This window comes from Drosophila serrata, unplaced genomic scaffold (genome assembly GCF_035046125.1).
Source record: "Drosophila serrata isolate PLE 108 unplaced genomic scaffold, ASM3504612v1 contig_100, whole genome shotgun sequence".
Classification (NCBI taxonomy): Eukaryota; Metazoa; Arthropoda; class Insecta; order Diptera; family Drosophilidae; genus Drosophila; species Drosophila serrata.
This window is the reverse complement of record NW_028256998.1, coordinates 1,458,929-1,476,731: the sequence shown is the minus strand read 5'-3', so window position 1 is coordinate 1,476,731 and position 17,803 is coordinate 1,458,929. Positions and strand designations below refer to the sequence as shown.

Sequence of the window (17,803 nt, the reverse complement as noted above, 5' to 3'; positions counted from 1 at the left end):
TGGTTGTTCCATGAAATTTAATAAAATACCTAATGTAATCCGATACCCCAGGGGCTGTATAACCTAACAAGCAGAAGGAGTCACCTTCTTGACGAGGCCTTACTTCTTGATTTTGTTTATTAAATGGGCTAAAGCCCTTATTTATACTATAAAAAATCCATTCATTCAGCATAGATTCATCGAGCCATTTTCTTTAAATTTGTAGATATTGTTTCTCAAATGAAATGCTTCTTTTTCTATTTTCCTGACATGATTTTTTTTGCAAAAATGAAAATAAACTAATAATCGTTGTTGTGGTAAAAGGTAACTATTAATACCGGAACTTGCGCTCCTATAGAACATTTTATCCCCGCTGTCCAAATGAAACATTTATAGTAAATTGTATATAATTTATTAAATAATAGAACATTTCTATGTATTTGATACAAAACGTCATCAGTACAGATATGCAGTTAGGATATACAAAGAGATAGATGCAAAATGTGTAGATACAAATGCTTATCTATGGATATGTCGGATTGCTTCTTCATACAGACATCATATTTAATACCGGAATGTGCCGTAAAAATACCTAAGAGAGTTACTGCAAAATTTATACAACAAATTAAACAAAAAAAATATATAAACAAAACAAAGATTGGAAATTTGTTTGGTATAATCGACAGCTGAACAAGACCAAAAGCGGAATGTGCAATTACAGCGAAGGAATGGTGGAGTGGTGGGAGTGAGGAGTTACTTACAGCTACAAAGTACTAAGCTTGATAATAAGTTATTGCAATTGTAATTTATAATTATTATAAATATTTGCGGGCATTATTTGTTCAACTAATTGGCTCGAATGGTTCGATTCTTGTTCATATTGGTCAACATCAACGAAATATATGAAGTCAGCAGATCGTCCATCTTGTAGCCAAGCGACGTCTCACACAGCAGTTTCGAGCCCCGAACCAGATTGCCAATGGTCATGTGGAAATATGTATTGCCAGACGACCAGTTCGAGATGCGTGTAAAGGGATGTGTGACCAGAATGTCCTGTAAGCATAAACATTATATATTACATTGCATTTGAAGTTCAACTTTATTTAAAATCTTAATAATAGTTTGTTTCTTACCTTGGTCACTGGATGTATAAGACTCACGCCGTGTTTGTTAATGGCTATCAGTAGCATTTCGGGATAGTTGGGTTCGGTGGTTTGCTTAACCTCGAAGAAAGCGGAGCCAAAGGTTGGCCATCTATGATAATTAGGTAAAAAAATAATTTAAAAACTAAAGCATTTTTAAGATTATAATGGGAGAACGAACCTGTATACGATCTTAAGGAAGGCCACCTTGGCATCTTCGGAAGTCATGCCACCATCTTGGTTATAAGAGGCCACAATCAAGCGCTTCCATTCGCTAGTGCTTTGCATCTTCATGATATCCGAAGGTATAAGTTCTCTCAACATTTGCCTTAAAAAATATCAGTAATAATGATAAGTCGAGTTAAAATTATAGAAAACGTTAGCTTACGGTATTGCCTGAAGCTCCTGTTTATTCTCCCCAAAGCGGACGCGGAATACCAGGGCAGCCAACTTGGATGCCTCCTCCCTTGAACACTTGTGGTAGCCACGCAACAGCTTCGGCAATTCCTGATGATAGTGGAATATAAGATCCGCATTGCGATCCTTGCCGGGCACTGTGTTCGTCCATAGCTTCTTCATAAAGAAGACCTGATAAGTGAACTGTGGATTGGCCCCGTCGCGTATGGGTCTCGCTTTCTTTATCCAATCCGTCAGATGACGCACGAAATCAAAGAAGAAATCGCCCTCGGGCACCGATATCACCTTATCGGCAATCTTTACAAACAGGGAGAAGCCCTCGCTAGTGCGCAGCGACAGGCGTTGAGAGATATTATTGCAAAAGTCCTTGGCCCTGGTGGAGCTGTCCACCTCGAAGGCCTCGTCTGTGTCGTCCGGGAAGTAGACTTTATGGAATATTTGTGTGGTCTTGTGCTGTATGGCCTCCACTTCCACCTGATGCGGTGGATACTTGCGTTGTCCATGGCGTATGGTTTTTTGCAATCGATGCATAGAGTCCTATAAATTATTAATAAGATTAAAATAGTTAGTAATCTTATTAGCTGTGTATGTAATCATCATAACATACCTGCGATATAGGATGTCGCCGGGTGCGCAGGAAGAGCAACAGTTCCTTGAGCAAGCCCTGTGAGCAAGCGAATAGACCCGTAGCCAACCACATCAGCTCCCAGCCACGCTCCTCGGACATGCGATTGCGGTTGTCTGTCAACTGCTTCATCAGCTGACAGTATATCTCGTCCCGCAGAATCTCATGCTTGAGGGGCCCATCGAAGATGTGATCGGTAATCTCGTTGCCCATCCGCGGCCGCTTCGAGGGCAGATCTCCCATGTACTTCAGTATGGCGGCAAAGGCAAAGCAGGCCTCCTCCGCCAACTCTTCTTTGCTTTGTAACTTCCGTAGCAACGGCGCTTTGATAGGATCCCTTGCATAGCGCCACAGCTCTTCGCTCCTCTTTGAACTCAACGTGAGAGTTTTCGACATTGTGCGCTTTGGCGGCAACCGGAAGTGATCCAGGGCATATTCCATCAAAGTGTGGGGTCGATCCCTGGCCTCAACCACGCCACCATTCGATGCCATACTAAGGCGACGTCCATGATGCGCCTCGTCTATGTTAAAAAGAGCTAGAATATCCTGCGGCGGCTTGCTTAGCGTTGGCAGTACATAGACAGTCTCGGCGGGAAAATCTCCACGTTCCTGCGACCGATCACAGCGTCCTATGCACCAGCCGTTGTTAAGTACAGATTCTCCACAAGATTCATCCTCGAGAATAATAAGGTCACCCTTGAAGAAGGACAAGAAACTCGTGCCATCCGAAGGGGCGCGATAGTCCTGTAGGGCAATGACGAATTTGGAACTGGAAGGATAAGGAAAGAAAGTAAATATTAATCAGTATTTAAGCCTTCGAGACTTTCTCTTCCTCCAACTTTACGTACCGCTTTTTCAGACCATCCAAGAAGTAGACAACGAGATCCCGAATATCCTCAGCATTGGGACTTTGGAATGTGAACTCCTCGCCACGAACCGTGGAAAGGCTAAAGGTTTGGGTAAACACTTTGTTGGTCTTCTGGCTGGAAACGGCAGTTATCTCAGGGAAGCTTAATTCCAAAAGAACTTGCTCCTGATCGTCCACCACATAGACGCCCGTCCAGTTAACCGCTATGATGACGTCGTTCTTCGGCAGATTCGGACCCGAATTGCGATAGGCCTCATAGAAGCGAGAAAATAGAAGGGGCCACTTGTATTTAGCATAGCTGACAATATCCTCCTTGATCTTGAGCGGTGCAATCTTGTCCTTGACATAGTAGGATTTCTTGTAGGCCTGCAGAACCAAGGCGGCCCAACGTTCGATGGCCTTGTCAACGCCGCTGAGACAAAAGTCGGGTATGAAGTTGGGCAGCAGAGTGAATAGGCGCTCCATGGACATGTCCGTTCCATATTCTATAAAGTACTGCTGCGCCGCAATCATGGCCAAGTCCTCCTCCTTGTCGCAGCGGTATTCGCCGAACTTAACGCCCCTCACCACTTGCTGATAGATCAGGTTGGTGGCCACCTGATCGTGCGTGGGCTCATGCCAAGGGGCGAAGATCTCCTTGCGGAAGAAAAGACGCCAAGGGGCATTACGCTCCTGGGCACCCTGCTCCTTGGCATACTGTTCGCACTGGGAAATTGCATCCATAACGTGATCGCCGCCACTACCCAAGGAGCTAACCTTGTCAAACAAAGCTATATACAGCGAGAATCCAAACTGATCTTTCAGGGTTATCTTGTCGGACAATTGATTGCACAGCTCCCGGGCCGTGGTGGCTGAATCAGCCAGCAGGGTCTTTGTGTTGCCATCCATAAAGGTGATGGGCAGCATGATGGGCTTCTTTGACTTGGTGGCCTGCAATTCCAGCCACGAAGGCGGCTGGTTGCGAGTTCCATTGTTAAAGGTTCGCTTCAGTCGCTCCTCGCAGTATGGGGCATATCCGGGGGGACCCTCACGGATAAAGGCCCTCAGATAATTTACAAACTTCTCCGATGGTGCAAAGCAGCCCACGCACAGAGAAAGCAGGATCCAGCCTCTGGCATGCGATGATTTCAGTGGATTGTTAGACAACTGCTTGCAGATCTGGCAATAGATCTCGTCTCGTAGCTCAGCTCGTAGGATACCATGGCCGATGATAAAGTGTAGCTTTTCCAGGTTCGATGTGGGGCGAGACTGCAGCCAAGACTGGTAACTATCCGCTGTGTACTCATCGTCCTGAAGCCGCCGACGCACATCCTCACCCAGCTTGTTCTTTCGCTTTAAAGTTAGCGATACAAGTTTGTGGCGAATTGACCGCGGCTTTTGCTTCAGGAAGGCATCAGGATCCAGGCCCATGAGTTGAGCCTCTTGGAATTCCTAAAGAAAATGATTAAAAGTAATGATTAGAAATCTTAATTAAGTATTTATAGGCTTTAAACTCACTTTACTCCTTATGAAATTACGACCCAATGTGGCCGTGACCTTAGACATGACCGAGGTGGTGTCCATACGATCCATTGTATGATATTTGGGCTCTGGCATGTCGCCCGTAAACCTAAGGATGGTAATCCACAGGGCTTGGGCAGCAAGTTGATCGCCTTGCGTATGCAGCGGCAATAGGGGATGCTTTAGGGCCTTCTTCGCGTACTGATGATTTACATTGCCCTGGAAGTAGGTGGCGGCGAATTTCTGAAACTTGAATTCCGACAGATCCTCCTCATCCTCAGAGATGTGTATGGGAGCAATGATATCCTCCTGGTTAACGTTCTGGGCATGGGGTAGATCGTTGAACACCGATGTCTCCCTGCCACCGTGGGGAGTGGGAGCATCGCTGCTCGAGTCTGGCAAAAAGTCGAACATGGCCTCCACCAGTTTGCCATCGTCCACTGGTTCCTCCTGCTTGCGGGCCGCATCGTTGATAATATTCATTTTAACCTCCACGCGTCGTCGGTCCTCCATTTGCTCCTGCAACTCCCGTCGCTCCAGTTCGTGCAACCTGTCGCGATAATGTTGCTCCGCTATTTCTCGAGCATGTTTGTTGCCGCGATGCAACAACTCCTGCTCCTCCAGCTTTCGCAACTGCAGAACCTCTGCGAACTGCTTGTGCTCGAGGCGCAACTTTCGATATCGACGGACGGCAATCATGCGTCGAACATGCGACTGGATCTTGATGACGGCCCACATCTTGTGGCCATATTCTCGCCTCACCAAATAGCCCCGTGCATGGGCTTGCAGGCCAACAATGTGGCCTCGCAAGTGGCGGAAACGATGGGATAGGACGCGAGAACGGATCAATGCCTGCAGGCGCATATAACCCACTCGCATGTTCCGGTAGCGCTTCCGCTGGGCATAACCCTTCCAGAATCTCTGGACGGTGACAACCGCGGCTCGAAGTCGAAGGAACCTTCTGCGGTACACCCAACCTCGAATGCTGCGCTGCAGTATGAGAATCTTGCGCGTAAGAACACGATCCCTCTCCTGCTCCAAGAACAAATCGTGGGCATCCTTCAGAAAGACCTTTGTGTGACCCAGCTGATAGTCGGATTTGCCCAGGACAATTGCACAAATTCGGGAAGTGGCCGCCTGGCAATCGGTTCGATGGGCTGGCGGCACTCCCGGTATGAGGAAACGATATCGCTCCACAAATTCACGGAATCCATGACGGATGGGATAGCCAGCACGCCGAATTCGAATGGTTTCCATCATACCCGAGTACCGCAACTGACGGCAACACAGTCCCCGGTCAAACATCATCGGTTTCTTTAACTCGTTGGGTTTGATGCACCGAATAAAGAAGGGCTGACAACTGCACAGTGTTTTCATCAGAGCATCCAGCGATTTTCTAAACTGTGTGGAGAGCGTTGGCGTTCGCTTCCTGGTCTCTGCTCCCATCTCAATGTCCTGCGCAAAAATTTGACGCAGGAACTTATTGCCACTCTGGCTAACCAGATGCAACAAGTCCGGACTGAAGGTGTCTCGGTTCTTGTCCAGGAATCCACGCGTATCGTAGAAGACCACGCCAGCAAAGTGATTCAGTCCGAAGCTGGTATTAATATCCGACTTTGGCTTCAAGTAGTTCTTGTGCGCTCCGTGCGTTTTGTGCAATTTGGCCAACATGGTTGTGTCCGTGCCCTTGGGAAAGCGAGCCTCCTCGTCTATCAGGGCCATAATGTTCAGCTGCTTGATGGCTATCAAATCGAGGGCATCCTGGTTGTCCACAAATTCGATATGCTGCCAGTTGATGGCCTCGTGATTGTACTCCTCCTGTTCCAGCTTAAAAATGTGCTGCACAAAGAACTGCTGTAGATTTTCGTTAGCATAATTAATGCAAAACTGCTCGAAGCTGTTCTGATCAAAGTTCTCAAAACCAAAGATGTCCAGCACACCGATGGCGTTACGCGAGGTTCCGCGCGGCTTAAAAATCGCCGTATTTATCTTCCTCACAATGTGTATAAACAGTCGTCCGTATATTCCCTTTACGAAGGCATCGCGCACATCCACAGATTGATCCCGCGACAAGGTCGATACCACCGTCTCGCCATGGGCGAAAAGTGTGCGTCTTGTTAGAGCATCGATCAGCGGCTGTATGGGCAATCCCAGAAGCCCGGCCACACGCTCCACATTAATGTGCTCCGGTATCTCGGTGGCATCCAGGTTATCCACCACCGTCGCCTTGTATTTGATATTTCCACAATGCAGCAAGGCAGCCAGTAATTTGATAATCTCCCAGATTTCCTGATCGGAGAAGAGCAAAACTTTCATAGCGGAACGAATGTCGGAGAATTCGGCGGCATCGTCACGACCCTCGCAGGTTATACTGTTGCCTCCAGTCAGATATCTATGATAATTATTAGGTAATTTATTTAAATATTATAAAATTTTAAGAATATACTTACTTGTAGTCCGCTGCTATGCCCAGATCGAGACGACTCTTCTCCTCGGCGGATAGACCAGCCAAAATGCAATAAAACACATGATAATTGCGTTCGCTATGGTTTTGGGAAACAATGCGCGACTTCTCCAACAGATATTGTTCGATTTTGGCTCCTTCGATAACACCATTAGCGCTAAAGTGTATATCTATGTACTTGCCAAACCTGTTGAAATATTAAGTTGATTAAATATTTATCAACATATATATAAATTAGTATTTACCGAGATGAATTATCGTTGCGTATGGTCTTGGCATTGCCAAAGGCTTCCAGTATGGGATTCGCCTCAAGGATCTGCTGCTCGATCCACGAATGCTTGCCACTGATGGCAGCCAGATATTGCAGTATAAGCTTTGTGCTCTCCGTTTTTCCTGCCCCCGATTCGCCAGATATCACGATGCACTGATCCTGGCGGTACCTCTTCATGTGCGCATACGCATTGTCACCAATCGCAAATATGTGTGGCGGAAGTTCTCCAATTTTACGCTCCTTGTAGAGCTTAATCTGGTCGGCCGTATAAATGGGCAGGATCTGATAGGGATTAACGGCAACCAATATGGAGCCGGTATATGTCTGAAATGATGATAAAAACACAGATAAGTTATTGTAATTTATGTTTCTTAGAAAAATCTTTCCGATATCTAATTAACTTTTATCTAGGAATATTTTAATTATACTTTTTTTTATGAATATTTTAAAACAAATTAAATGGAAGTACTAAGGATTGAATATTATTACCAAATTGGGTAGCTTTAGCTCTTAAAATCTATAGTTTTATTTGAAGAAAATAATAGACTTGGCTAAATTGAGTCTCCTGGAGATACTGATCAAGAATATTTACACCGTCTACATACATTCTCGGTTCGAATTTAATAGTCAGTAAAGTTGTGTAAGTATAATTTGTTAAGACATTTGCTGTTCATACCGGAAAGAGATATTTTTTTTACAACTTTTATTGTAAGATTATTGTAAAGTCTTGTAACTGGGCCACGATATCAAAAAAAGATATCAAACTCTTAAGCCCTTTAATGTGAATAGCTAAGATAAGAAAATGATAACGCTAAAGGAATATTTAGTTTACTTAATCACAAGAAAATAAACTTACTTCGGCAAGCCGAAGTTTATGTCCCCAGATTACAATTTATAAATTGATTCTAACTAAGTTTAAAATACTTGAAGTGGTTGTATGTAATTTTATATTGAATTATTTCCGACAAATCAAAGCTTAGTTTTAATTACAAATTTTAATTGATGTCTGCCTAAAGAGATAGATCTACTCGACTGTTGGTGCTGTCTAAAATCCATTCTCCAGTCTTACAAGCTTCTGACAAAAATTTAAATACCCTAGAAGGGTATTAAAAACCGAACTATCTATACAATTATTATTTGATAAATATTAAAAATCATTTACTTACATATATCAGATTCTCCTTATAACGTATAAGCAGATTCCGCAATATGCCAGCCTCATGCAGATCACCCAGGGATATCATGTCCTCCACACCCTGGACGGAGGACGCGTGCATGGCCTTGATCCGACGCTCAGGGGCCAGCCACACCTCGTCGCCATCATCGTCGCGCACCTGGATGCGACGACCCTCCGCGGAGATGACACGTGCTCCAATGGCCACATCGAATTCTCGCCCCGAGGCGGGCTCTATCCAGATGTAGTCACCCTGTAATATGAAATTTGTACCGTAATTACAATTCTTGAATTTTTGTTTTGCTTTGTTTTGTTTTGTTTTTTTAACATTTAACGATTTTACAATTTGACATTCAGTTTTTTACGAGGCTGCCACTGCCGCATTCGGTTGCCATGGACATGAGGGCCATAAAAACTTTTCATTATTTGTTGTAAGAATCACTTGAGCGGAACGTAAAAAATAGTGATACCAGGGACAGACGTAGGCCATTCATGTACAGTGGTTAATGGATATATATTTATGAGCCACAGGGAATTTTAAAAGTTTAAAGAAAAGGGGTTGAAGAATTGATATAAGGATGGGTTTTCGGATCACATTTATTTGAAATTAGCACTTAGGAAGTTCAAATTACTTTTAAATATATCTAGTATTATAAGGAAAATTAAGAGAAGGGATTAAATTTATATTGATCTTTTTAGGTTCTTCATATTTCATAATTTCATTATTGAATGTTTCAAATATAGCATCTCATAGAATTTCTATAACCAACTTAGTCAACTTAGTTCTTATTTTAGATTTTGATTATAAAGAAATGTAAGGGAGGTATTATATAAGACTATCTTTCGAAATCATATTTATCAGAAATTATTTTGTTCAAAAGGCTGTGTAATATACTTTTTACTGTTTAAAGAAATCACATTAAAATATACTGATTTAATTTAATTTAATATTGGATGTTCCAAATACATATATTATCTCATCGAATTTCAATGATTTTTAACAACGTAGACTCATTCCAATTTACGATTTTTTTAGTAAATAAAATTCCAATTAAATTTGACCTATTGAAAATAAAAACTACAAGATACTTTCAATATTTCTATCCACCACTGTACTCAAAAGAGCTGTTGAAGTTTAAGTGAAGCATGGCTTACACACATACATTTACCGGAGAATGAAACTTCCGCTCGGTGCTACTACTAGTTAGTTAGTTAATGTTCGAGCAACAGAGATGGGACACCTCGATAGGGAATAATGATCACACACATACACTCTTGGTAAAATGCCAAGTCCTCTCGTTATTATAGATACTTACACGTGTTACAATCACCATATTCGTCCTCCTTCATTTACTGTTCCTGGGTTGGCATCCAAATACAAAAGCCCGGTTGCTCAACGATGCTGCCTTCTCGTATTATTTTCTGTTCCAAAAGAGAACAAGTGGTAGAGTTAGACATGGAGCCACAATAACAAATTCAAGTTAGCGCCTCTGGCAGTTAAAACCGGCTTGGAATAAAAAAATTAAGGTGAAGTTTACGGTAAATTGAAAGAATTCACAACTTGTCGCTGTCTTCGCTGTGGTCCGTGGACGTCTTATTGTCGTTTGCTGTTGGTGTTGGTGTTGTTGTTGGTGTTGGGTCTCTCTTCCCATCTTGAAGTAAACGTCTTTCTTTGGCCATTTGCCAAACGCACTCTCATTGACTAAGAGTCCCCCCAACTAAACTGGCAACTCATTAACAAAAACCCCAATAAAAAATTAGTCATCAGAGTCTTAGCACATCCATAAAACTCATACTTTCGATACTTCTTTTCTTCTGCTCGAACTAGGGAAACCGAACCCCAGCTAACCTCTACGTGACAGTCGATCTTTTTCAAAAAAATAAATATATGTAAGCCTTTAGACATGCAAAAAAGGCCATCGCGACATTTTCACTTTTAACTTCAGTCAAAATAAAACGTTTGAATGCGAGAACCACCGGAAAAAGCGGGCTCACACTAAATTCGATGGTCTCAATGAACGTTTTTTGTTATGCAAATTATTTGGATTTCATTTAAAAAATTTACTTTCATTACATTATAAGGTAAGGTGGACTTTTAAACGTTTGTTTTTAGTTTGGTTAGAGAAAACTTGCCCAATAACAAATTAAAAATAATTTGTTGCTTTGATTGATTATATTTTGAAAGTATGTTAAAGCAAATAAGTTGGTAAACAAATAGGAAACAATAAGACCAAGCAAAATATATAGATAAACATCAGCAAGTTCCATTTATACTTTTCTATATAGATTATTTTAATTGAAAAAGTAACATTTATATTTTTATATTATCAGCTTGTTCAAAATTTGTTCCATTGAAATACTAATATATTTACGTGAATCATATTACAGTTATTTTTTATATAACACAAAAAATGTACTTTGATCGGAGACTATTTTAGTCAAAAGTTTAATGTGGGTCTAGTTGCTATTTTAATTAAAAGAAGAAGCTATATTTTAAATCCCACCATTGCAACTTAAATCTGATCCATTGTGGCATCAATATCTGGATCAACTTAATAACAGAACTGCCATTTCTTAAGCTAACCATGAATCAGAATTTGAAGCTGCCGTCATTTCTCAGTCGGTTGCCAGCCAAACCGACTTCCAATTGGACACCCCATCCATCATTTAACACATGGACCAACGACAACGGGAGTAGAAGTATCAGGTAATATATAGTTACTCATTTGAAGGTGTCTTCTCCTCCTCTCGCCACAATTGCAACATGCCAGCAACCAAAAAAAAAACAGCAGCAACCAAATTTAGTGGCACACCAACTGAGCCGCCGGCAAGTACATACACTCATATATACATAGACATATGTATATATATACATATATACCAGTCTGGTTACGCTCTGCCGGTTAAAATACAAGTCTAATGCACACGGAAACCGATCCAAAGTCAAACTAGAGTTCTCACTCACACATTTTTACCTGGCAACGTGAATTGTTGGTTAGAGTTCAACCATTTAGTTGATACATACAAACAGTAAATGTATCAAATTATTAAAAATCTTTCAAAACGAGCTTAAGGGGACTATATTAAAAAAATGATTTAATATTTCCCGTTTAAACATCTTTAAAAAAAATCAGTTTAGTTACAAACAGCGGTGGGCACATAGTTTCTCTTTCAGCTCCCGGTACTCTGTTTATTATTTTATTTTTTTAAGCTCTCACGAGAATTCAAAAAACAAATTTTGTGAGTGTGAGCGAAGCAAATAAAGATCGTACCAAAAAAAAAAAAATAATATAATAAGCTTTTACATAAATTTTTGGAACAAATTATAGTTAAGCTAACATAGAAGATAAGAGAATACAATGTGGATAAAGTGGATAGACTTTAAATACAACTCTCATATTCGAAAAATATGTATAAAATATGCATTTACAATTTAGGTAAAATGTAGAAAATTTATAAATAATAAATAATTTGAAAATAAAGTCTGGATTTAACTTTTGTAATCGAATTTAAGAGACCACTGTGACTATTTACAGTCATACCCGAATTATTTAAAGCTGATTGCTTAATAATGCTGCTATTATCAGCGACCCTTGAGTGCAGGTAGAGATAAGAGCCAAGCATTCAGAAGAGGTGTAAACTCAAGGTGTGCAGGGGCTGAGACTCACATACACAAAAATATACATATCTCTGGGCATGACTAAAATATTAACTCTCGTCTAAGAATTTTGTCCAAACAGATTTCGGACTGTTTTCAATAGTAGCTAGTGGCACGTACTTATGAATACATATAACTCAGTGCAAGCGGGAGCTCGAGCAAAGAGCAGCACGTGAGTGAGTGTTTTGAGTGAGTTTTGTGATTCAAGAGTTCATCGAGAGTCATTAGTGAAAGTTCATGTGTGGTTTGCCACGTAAAATTGCGGTGCTAATGCAATCTACTATACAACAAGCACATTTTCATGTACCTATGCACATACTGATGTAAATAAAGTAATATTGCAAAAGCAATTTTCATAATGTTTTCGCAACTTTTTAGTTTGACATTTGACTTGGTGTTGTTAGCGTTTTTTAGGTGATCTGTGCAACACCGGCAACGAGACTCAGGAGATATCAAATTCATAAAACTTGACAACTTGCTTAGCTACTCACCCTATTTATTCAATGCTCTCACAAGATATTTTAAAAACAAACCCTATATAACTCACAAACGAAAGCTATCCAAAAGAATTATGTTAAGTTTTTATTTTACTATGAATTTAGAGAAAACCTTTAAAAAAAAAGTTTCACCAAACAAACAGAAAGTCGCGAAAGCCTCCAGCAACAACAATAACAACAAATGAGCCACACAAACACAACATTGTGGAACCTAGGCAGCCCGAATGGAAGCGCAAAAATAAAAAAGGTTGCGATGGGAGAAGAAGCAGCCAAGCCAAAGCCAGACCCAAAACCGGCTAATGAAAAGCGTTTATATGAAAAAGGGTTTTCCAATTGTCCACACACACGAAATGTCCCGTTGTGCAACCGCAGCAAAAATAACAAACCGGACAAACAAGTGTTGTTGTCAATAGGAGAATTCTTGGCCGCTGGAACTTGGTTCAAGCTCAAGGAGAGAGACAGACAGGCGGACAGACAGAGAGACGGAAAAGAGAGTGAACGAACACAAATGTGAGAGCAGAAGAACGAGCAACAGGCGGGTGGGAAAGGGAAGGGAAAGGGGCTCGCACCCATTGAATTTGTTGCACTGAGCCGCTCTTTACGCATGCCTCTATCCCGCTCGCTCCCCTGCCATTCGGCAGGTGTCTATTATGGTATGGTATCCGTGTGTGCATGTGTGCGCGAGAGAGTGGCCGTGGCCTGTGCATGTTAGTACCGTTCTAGCCAACGAAACCTGAAGCGTAGCTATAATTTGGTCACTCGCTTAAAGCAATAAAAATGCATTGGAGCCACGTCTTCGTCTCAAGAAATGAAAATCAATGATAATTAAAATGGGACAGCGGGATGATTTCGGTGACCCTTGTCATTATCTCTTGTTTGTTGGCTTTTCTAGTTTCACACTCACACAAACCACCGACACGACTTCCAGGGTTATTGCACTCTTTTTTCCAATCACTCTATCTTTTCGATTTGCCCCAGAATATTGCACTCTCCGTTTGGGCTGGAAACTGAACTTATTTTGGTTTTAATTAACACTTTGGCGACTTGGAAGTGAACCCGACGAAAGCGGGACATTCGTTTTTTTTTGAAAACAGGTTACATAAATAGGTCACGCACCAACGATCGCAGGAAAATGCAGCGCGCCGATTGCTCTCCGTATATTGTCCCTTTAGTCAGTCAAGCAACAGGTTAATAGCTTATAATTTTTGCATCGTGACCGTTGTATCTGTTGGCTTTCTTTGATCAATTCACAGTATAACTTACACCGAAAAAGAACTAGGGTTGAACCAATCAAAATATCAATATATCGATTTATTTTTCTCAAACTGATGTATTTATATCGTGATCCCAAATATCGATATTTCGATTATTGTTTGGTCACGCTGAAAATATTACATTTTACACGTTTAGAACACCATTTTACACGCAGAATTTTCCCGCCAAATCTGGCTTTTTTATAAGTCGCGAAAAAAAATGAGAATTTTGGAAAGCTGGAATTCTGGATTTTATTTTAAAGGTATTTGAAGTTTTTCCTCTTTTTTAAATTACCATTATTGTTTGTTACTTATAAAAACAGTTTTAATAAATATATTTAAACCGATATCAACATACTGATTGAAAAGAAAAAAAGAAAGAAATATGACAGTTATTAAAACTTTTGTTTTCTAATTTATTCTCACTACTTTTAAACCATAGATTATTTAATTAATAATAGTTCGTGAAAGTCCCTTAAGCCACCTTAATACTACAGTAGCATTTTGGTCAAAATGATGAATTTTCCAAAGATAAATTTAAAATAAATCTAGTTGTAATAAAAGTTGCATGTGTATATTTAAAAACTTGTATTTGTAATATATTTTAATAATTTTTTTACATTGGATTTAAATATTTTTATATTCTGCAATAAAAAAAAAATTTAATTTAATAATTTGTGATATTGTCTATAGAAGCCAACTTGATGTTTGGTCTTTAATATATATTTTTGTCATTTATTCAGTAGACTTATAATAACCTACAAAAATATTTTAATAAATGCAAAAATGAAATTATTTTTTTATATTCGATCATGTTTTTGTTTTTAAAGTTATCGATATGCCACAACCGCCAAAAAAAAGGTTGCATTTGAAAATGTGGCTGCAATATGACAATCAAATTAATTAATATAAACTCTTTATCATTTATAAAAATTTTAATTTATATAAATGTACCTTTAAAATTGTTTATACTTGTACTTTTTTAAGAACTTTACGAACTAATTCTCGTTTCAGATTTTTTCCGAAGTTACAGCAGCTTTTGCATTATTATTTTCCTTTGTTTTTTTTTTTTTTTTGTCGAACTAATTTATACCCTTATTTTAAGATCAGCTGAACTTATTTAAAACATTTTAAATTTATTTCTAGATTTTAACTTTTTTCCAAATTCCACATATATCGTTCATTAAGGCTTAAACTCAATCTGAACTACGAGACGGTTGTCAAAACTAATGTAGCTCTACTTCAATATGTTTAAATCGACTCGCCTGTTGATGCTGATCGCGGAAATTGAAAGAAAAACCGGGCAATTGTTATTGACGAACTCCAGCTAAGTAGACTTTCAAGTAAAGCGTATTTAGATTCCACATTTCGTGACGTCGCATGCTTCTTATGGGTAGTATCAGTGGACAGATAGTGACAACGTCCGGCAGGGCTCGGTTTTATCAATAGTTCATGTTTATTGAAAGTTTCTTTTTCGTTTGGGTGGTCTGTGTGTAAGCGCATGCTCCGCATGTGGGCAGCAATTACAAAATGTTTCGTGTGTCTTTACAATTTATTAAGAATATGTGGATTTGGATGGGGGAGTTAGCAGAACTTCCAACGGTTGCCGCACTCGTTGCACATGACAAAAGTGGTCATGGGCTCGTCGGCGGATCGGGTCTGCAGCTGGTTGTAGGTGCAGTTGCGCTTCTTGCACTTGGCGCACTTGAGGAGATCTGTCTTGGTGCCCTGCACGGTGGCCAGTTGGGCATCGTTGATGGCCTCCTTGACAAACTTCTCGCGCAGCTTCTTCATCTCATCGCTGGCCATCTCTTCGGGGGTCATCTTCGCCAGTTGCTTGGCAGAAACAGCTCCACACATAAAGTTCCCGCGAAGGCCCGGATTCTTTGGATCCTTTAGGTTTGCCACCCGCGATCTGATGCGGTTCTTGTACTTCATATCCGTGTTCTTGAACTCGGCATAAATTGCGTCCTCGAGCTCGGCAGCCATCTCCTCAGGCTCGCCGCAGCCCTCGGGCACCTCGCCGATCTTGAGCGCAGTGGCCAGCATTTCGCGGCACTTCAGACGAACTGCATCTGTCATACCACCGGAGGGGAAAGAGCTCTGTGACGACGAGGGTTTCTTCTCCTCGCGTTTGTCCTTCGACGAGCTGCTGCTGCCGGACTTACTATCCTTACTAGAGGAAGATGACTTGGCGGCGCTCGAGGGTTTAGAGGCACTGCTATTGCTGTTCGACGAGCCATCCTTGCCGGCGGAGTTGTGGTTGGGCGTTACCGGTGCCGGGCTAGCCAAAAAACGTTTCCAGTTCTTAATCAGAGTCTTAGCCAGCGCGATCACCTCGTCATCCTTGCTGCTCTTCCGTAGCTCGTTCACAGTCATGCCGATGCGCGTCTTCGTCAGTATATCCAAATTAATGTTGAGCGTCTGCAACGTCTTTAGCAAGTCCAATGCCTGGTCCTGTCCCTGTTAGGGCGGATAAAAAATATAGTATTTGATTATATACAGCTCCCGCAAATAAATGGATGATTCCCGGCTCCGAACTCACTGTGCCATCGCTCGACGTTGATATCTTGTCCATCTTCTTCTTAATCCGGAAAACTTCGTCCTCTACGCTCATTTTGTTCGACTAAATGTGCTGGGTAAACAAGGTGACAGAACATAGGTTAGGTTACTATTCATGTGGGCATTTGTTTAAAAAACTTATTCGCATGTTATGTTATGCCAAAACTTAGTTTTACCTTTTTCCCTCCAATAAAATTTGTTTACTATTTTTTTTTTCGTTCTGTATTCACAGAACAGTAGTGCTTAGAGGTGGCAAAACAGCAGAGCACTGTCGATACTATCGATGTTTAGATATTGTTTTCAAAACACCAGCTCAAGTAGTGCTGCAAAATATAGATAAAACATAGAAAATATCAACATACCTCTACTCTTTGATAAACGTAAATATTTATATTGATATATCCAAAAAAAACAATTTTTGAAAATTATTTTCGATATTTCCGTTTTGGAACTCAGCAATTAAATGCGTTGTTTGTTATACACGACAGACTTCCATTTGAGGTAATCTTTAAATCTATACAAAATAGATCTTTGGAATTTATCCCTATACCAAAAGTTGTTGCCATGTTATTAATCTTAAAAATATTAACTCTATGAATTAATTTGTCTTGAAAAAAAGGTTTACAACTTTATCTTGTTCTCTATATATGAAACAAGGTAAAGCATTGAAACAAAAGAATGTATTTCTAGGGGTTTTAAACAACAAATTAATTATACACAAAAATTGCAGAATTCCTTCATTCTTAAATTAATATTTTTAGGGCGAACAATATATTTCTAGATATACATATTTTTTATCTATGCGATATTTTTTTTAACATTTTGCACAACCCTAATATTACTATCGATAAAAAGCGGCGACATGTTATTTTTAGTGATACCATATAGAGGCTTGCCCAAAAAAACCAAGGCTTGACTGTCCGTCAAAATAGCGTCGATGAGTTATCATCAAAGTGGATCGGTGGGAACAGGAGCTTGGAAACGGGAGTTTCTTATTATTAATTTAATTATTAATATTATTTAGGGTGGCTTATAACCCTAACATTATATTTAAATAAATCTCATGTTTTATTTAATAGAGCTAATCTATTCAGATTATGTTATTATGTTATTTTATATGAATATGTTTAAAAATAATATTTTTAAAAAGTTTGACTTATACCTCTTTGAAATCTAAGGCTCATAATATAACTGGTATCCATTTTTCTTAATTCTTAATAATTAATTCCAAGGACAAATGGGATACATAAAACCTTAATATAAGTAAATGTTTATTTATTTGGTTAATAAACCTGTTTGTACATACTTATTGAGAATTAAACTTACTTATATCACACTAGTTATGTACAGGGATTGAAAATAAGCGTTATAAGTAAAATAAAGATTAATCCCA

At 40.0% G+C, this 17,803-nt stretch overlaps 2 protein-coding genes across 4 annotated transcripts; both read right to left on the bottom strand.

The window, feature by feature from the left end:
* Positions 1–375: 375 nt before the first annotated feature.
* ck (unconventional myosin-VIIa ck) lies at positions 376–13,954 on the bottom strand. 3 transcript variants are annotated; one of them, XM_020954620.2, is made up of 13 exons: positions 13,712–13,883; positions 13,500–13,602; positions 9,757–9,862; positions 8,433–8,693; positions 7,241–7,590; positions 6,982–7,182; positions 4,529–6,923; positions 3,012–4,462; positions 2,146–2,932; positions 1,510–2,075; positions 1,303–1,449; positions 1,113–1,233; positions 376–1,032 (listed from the first exon to the last, which is right to left on the bottom strand). In XM_020954620.2, exons 3-13 carry the CDS (start codon positions 9,772–9,774, stop codon positions 826–828), a joined length of 6,504 nt encoding a protein of 2,167 aa, XP_020810279.1. In that variant the 5' UTR covers positions 9,775–9,862; positions 13,500–13,602; positions 13,712–13,883; the 3' UTR covers positions 376–825. The 3 variants fall into 3 exon arrangements, with proteins under 3 accessions (XP_020810279.1, XP_086697234.1, XP_020810280.1); XM_086841108.1 differs by lacking the exon at positions 13,500–13,602 and having other exon boundaries at positions 13,859–13,954; XM_020954621.2 differs by lacking the exon at positions 13,500–13,602 and having other exon boundaries at positions 13,712–13,908.
* Positions 13,955–15,281: 1,327 nt separating this feature from the next.
* On the bottom strand, positions 15,282–16,734 carry TfIIS (RNA polymerase II elongation factor). The gene is made up of 3 exons (XM_020954801.2): positions 16,587–16,734; positions 16,394–16,483; positions 15,282–16,311 (listed from the first exon to the last, which is right to left on the bottom strand). Exons 2-3 carry the CDS (start codon positions 16,463–16,465, stop codon positions 15,433–15,435), a joined length of 951 nt encoding a protein of 316 aa, XP_020810460.1. The 5' UTR covers positions 16,466–16,483; positions 16,587–16,734; the 3' UTR covers positions 15,282–15,432.
* Positions 16,735–17,803: the final 1,069 nt, after the last annotated feature.

Bases quoted from the DNA above. Each gene is read 5' to 3' on its own strand.
- ck (XM_086841108.1), bottom strand. The intron at 6,924-6,981 runs GTAAGTATATTC...TAATTATCATAG, and splicing joins GGCATAGCAGCGGACTACAA to ATATCTGACTGGAGGCAACA. The intron at 1,033-1,112 runs GTAAGAAACAAA...TTATGCTTACAG, and splicing joins TTATACATCCAGTGACCAAG to GACATTCTGGTCACACATCC.
- TfIIS (XM_020954801.2), bottom strand. From the start codon at position 16,465: ATGAGCGTAGAGGACGAAGTTTTCCGGATTAAGAAGAAGATGGACAAG. The intron at 16,312-16,393 runs GTGAGTTCGGAG...CCGCCCTAACAG, and splicing joins CAACGTCGAGCGATGGCACA to GGACAGGACCAGGCATTGGA.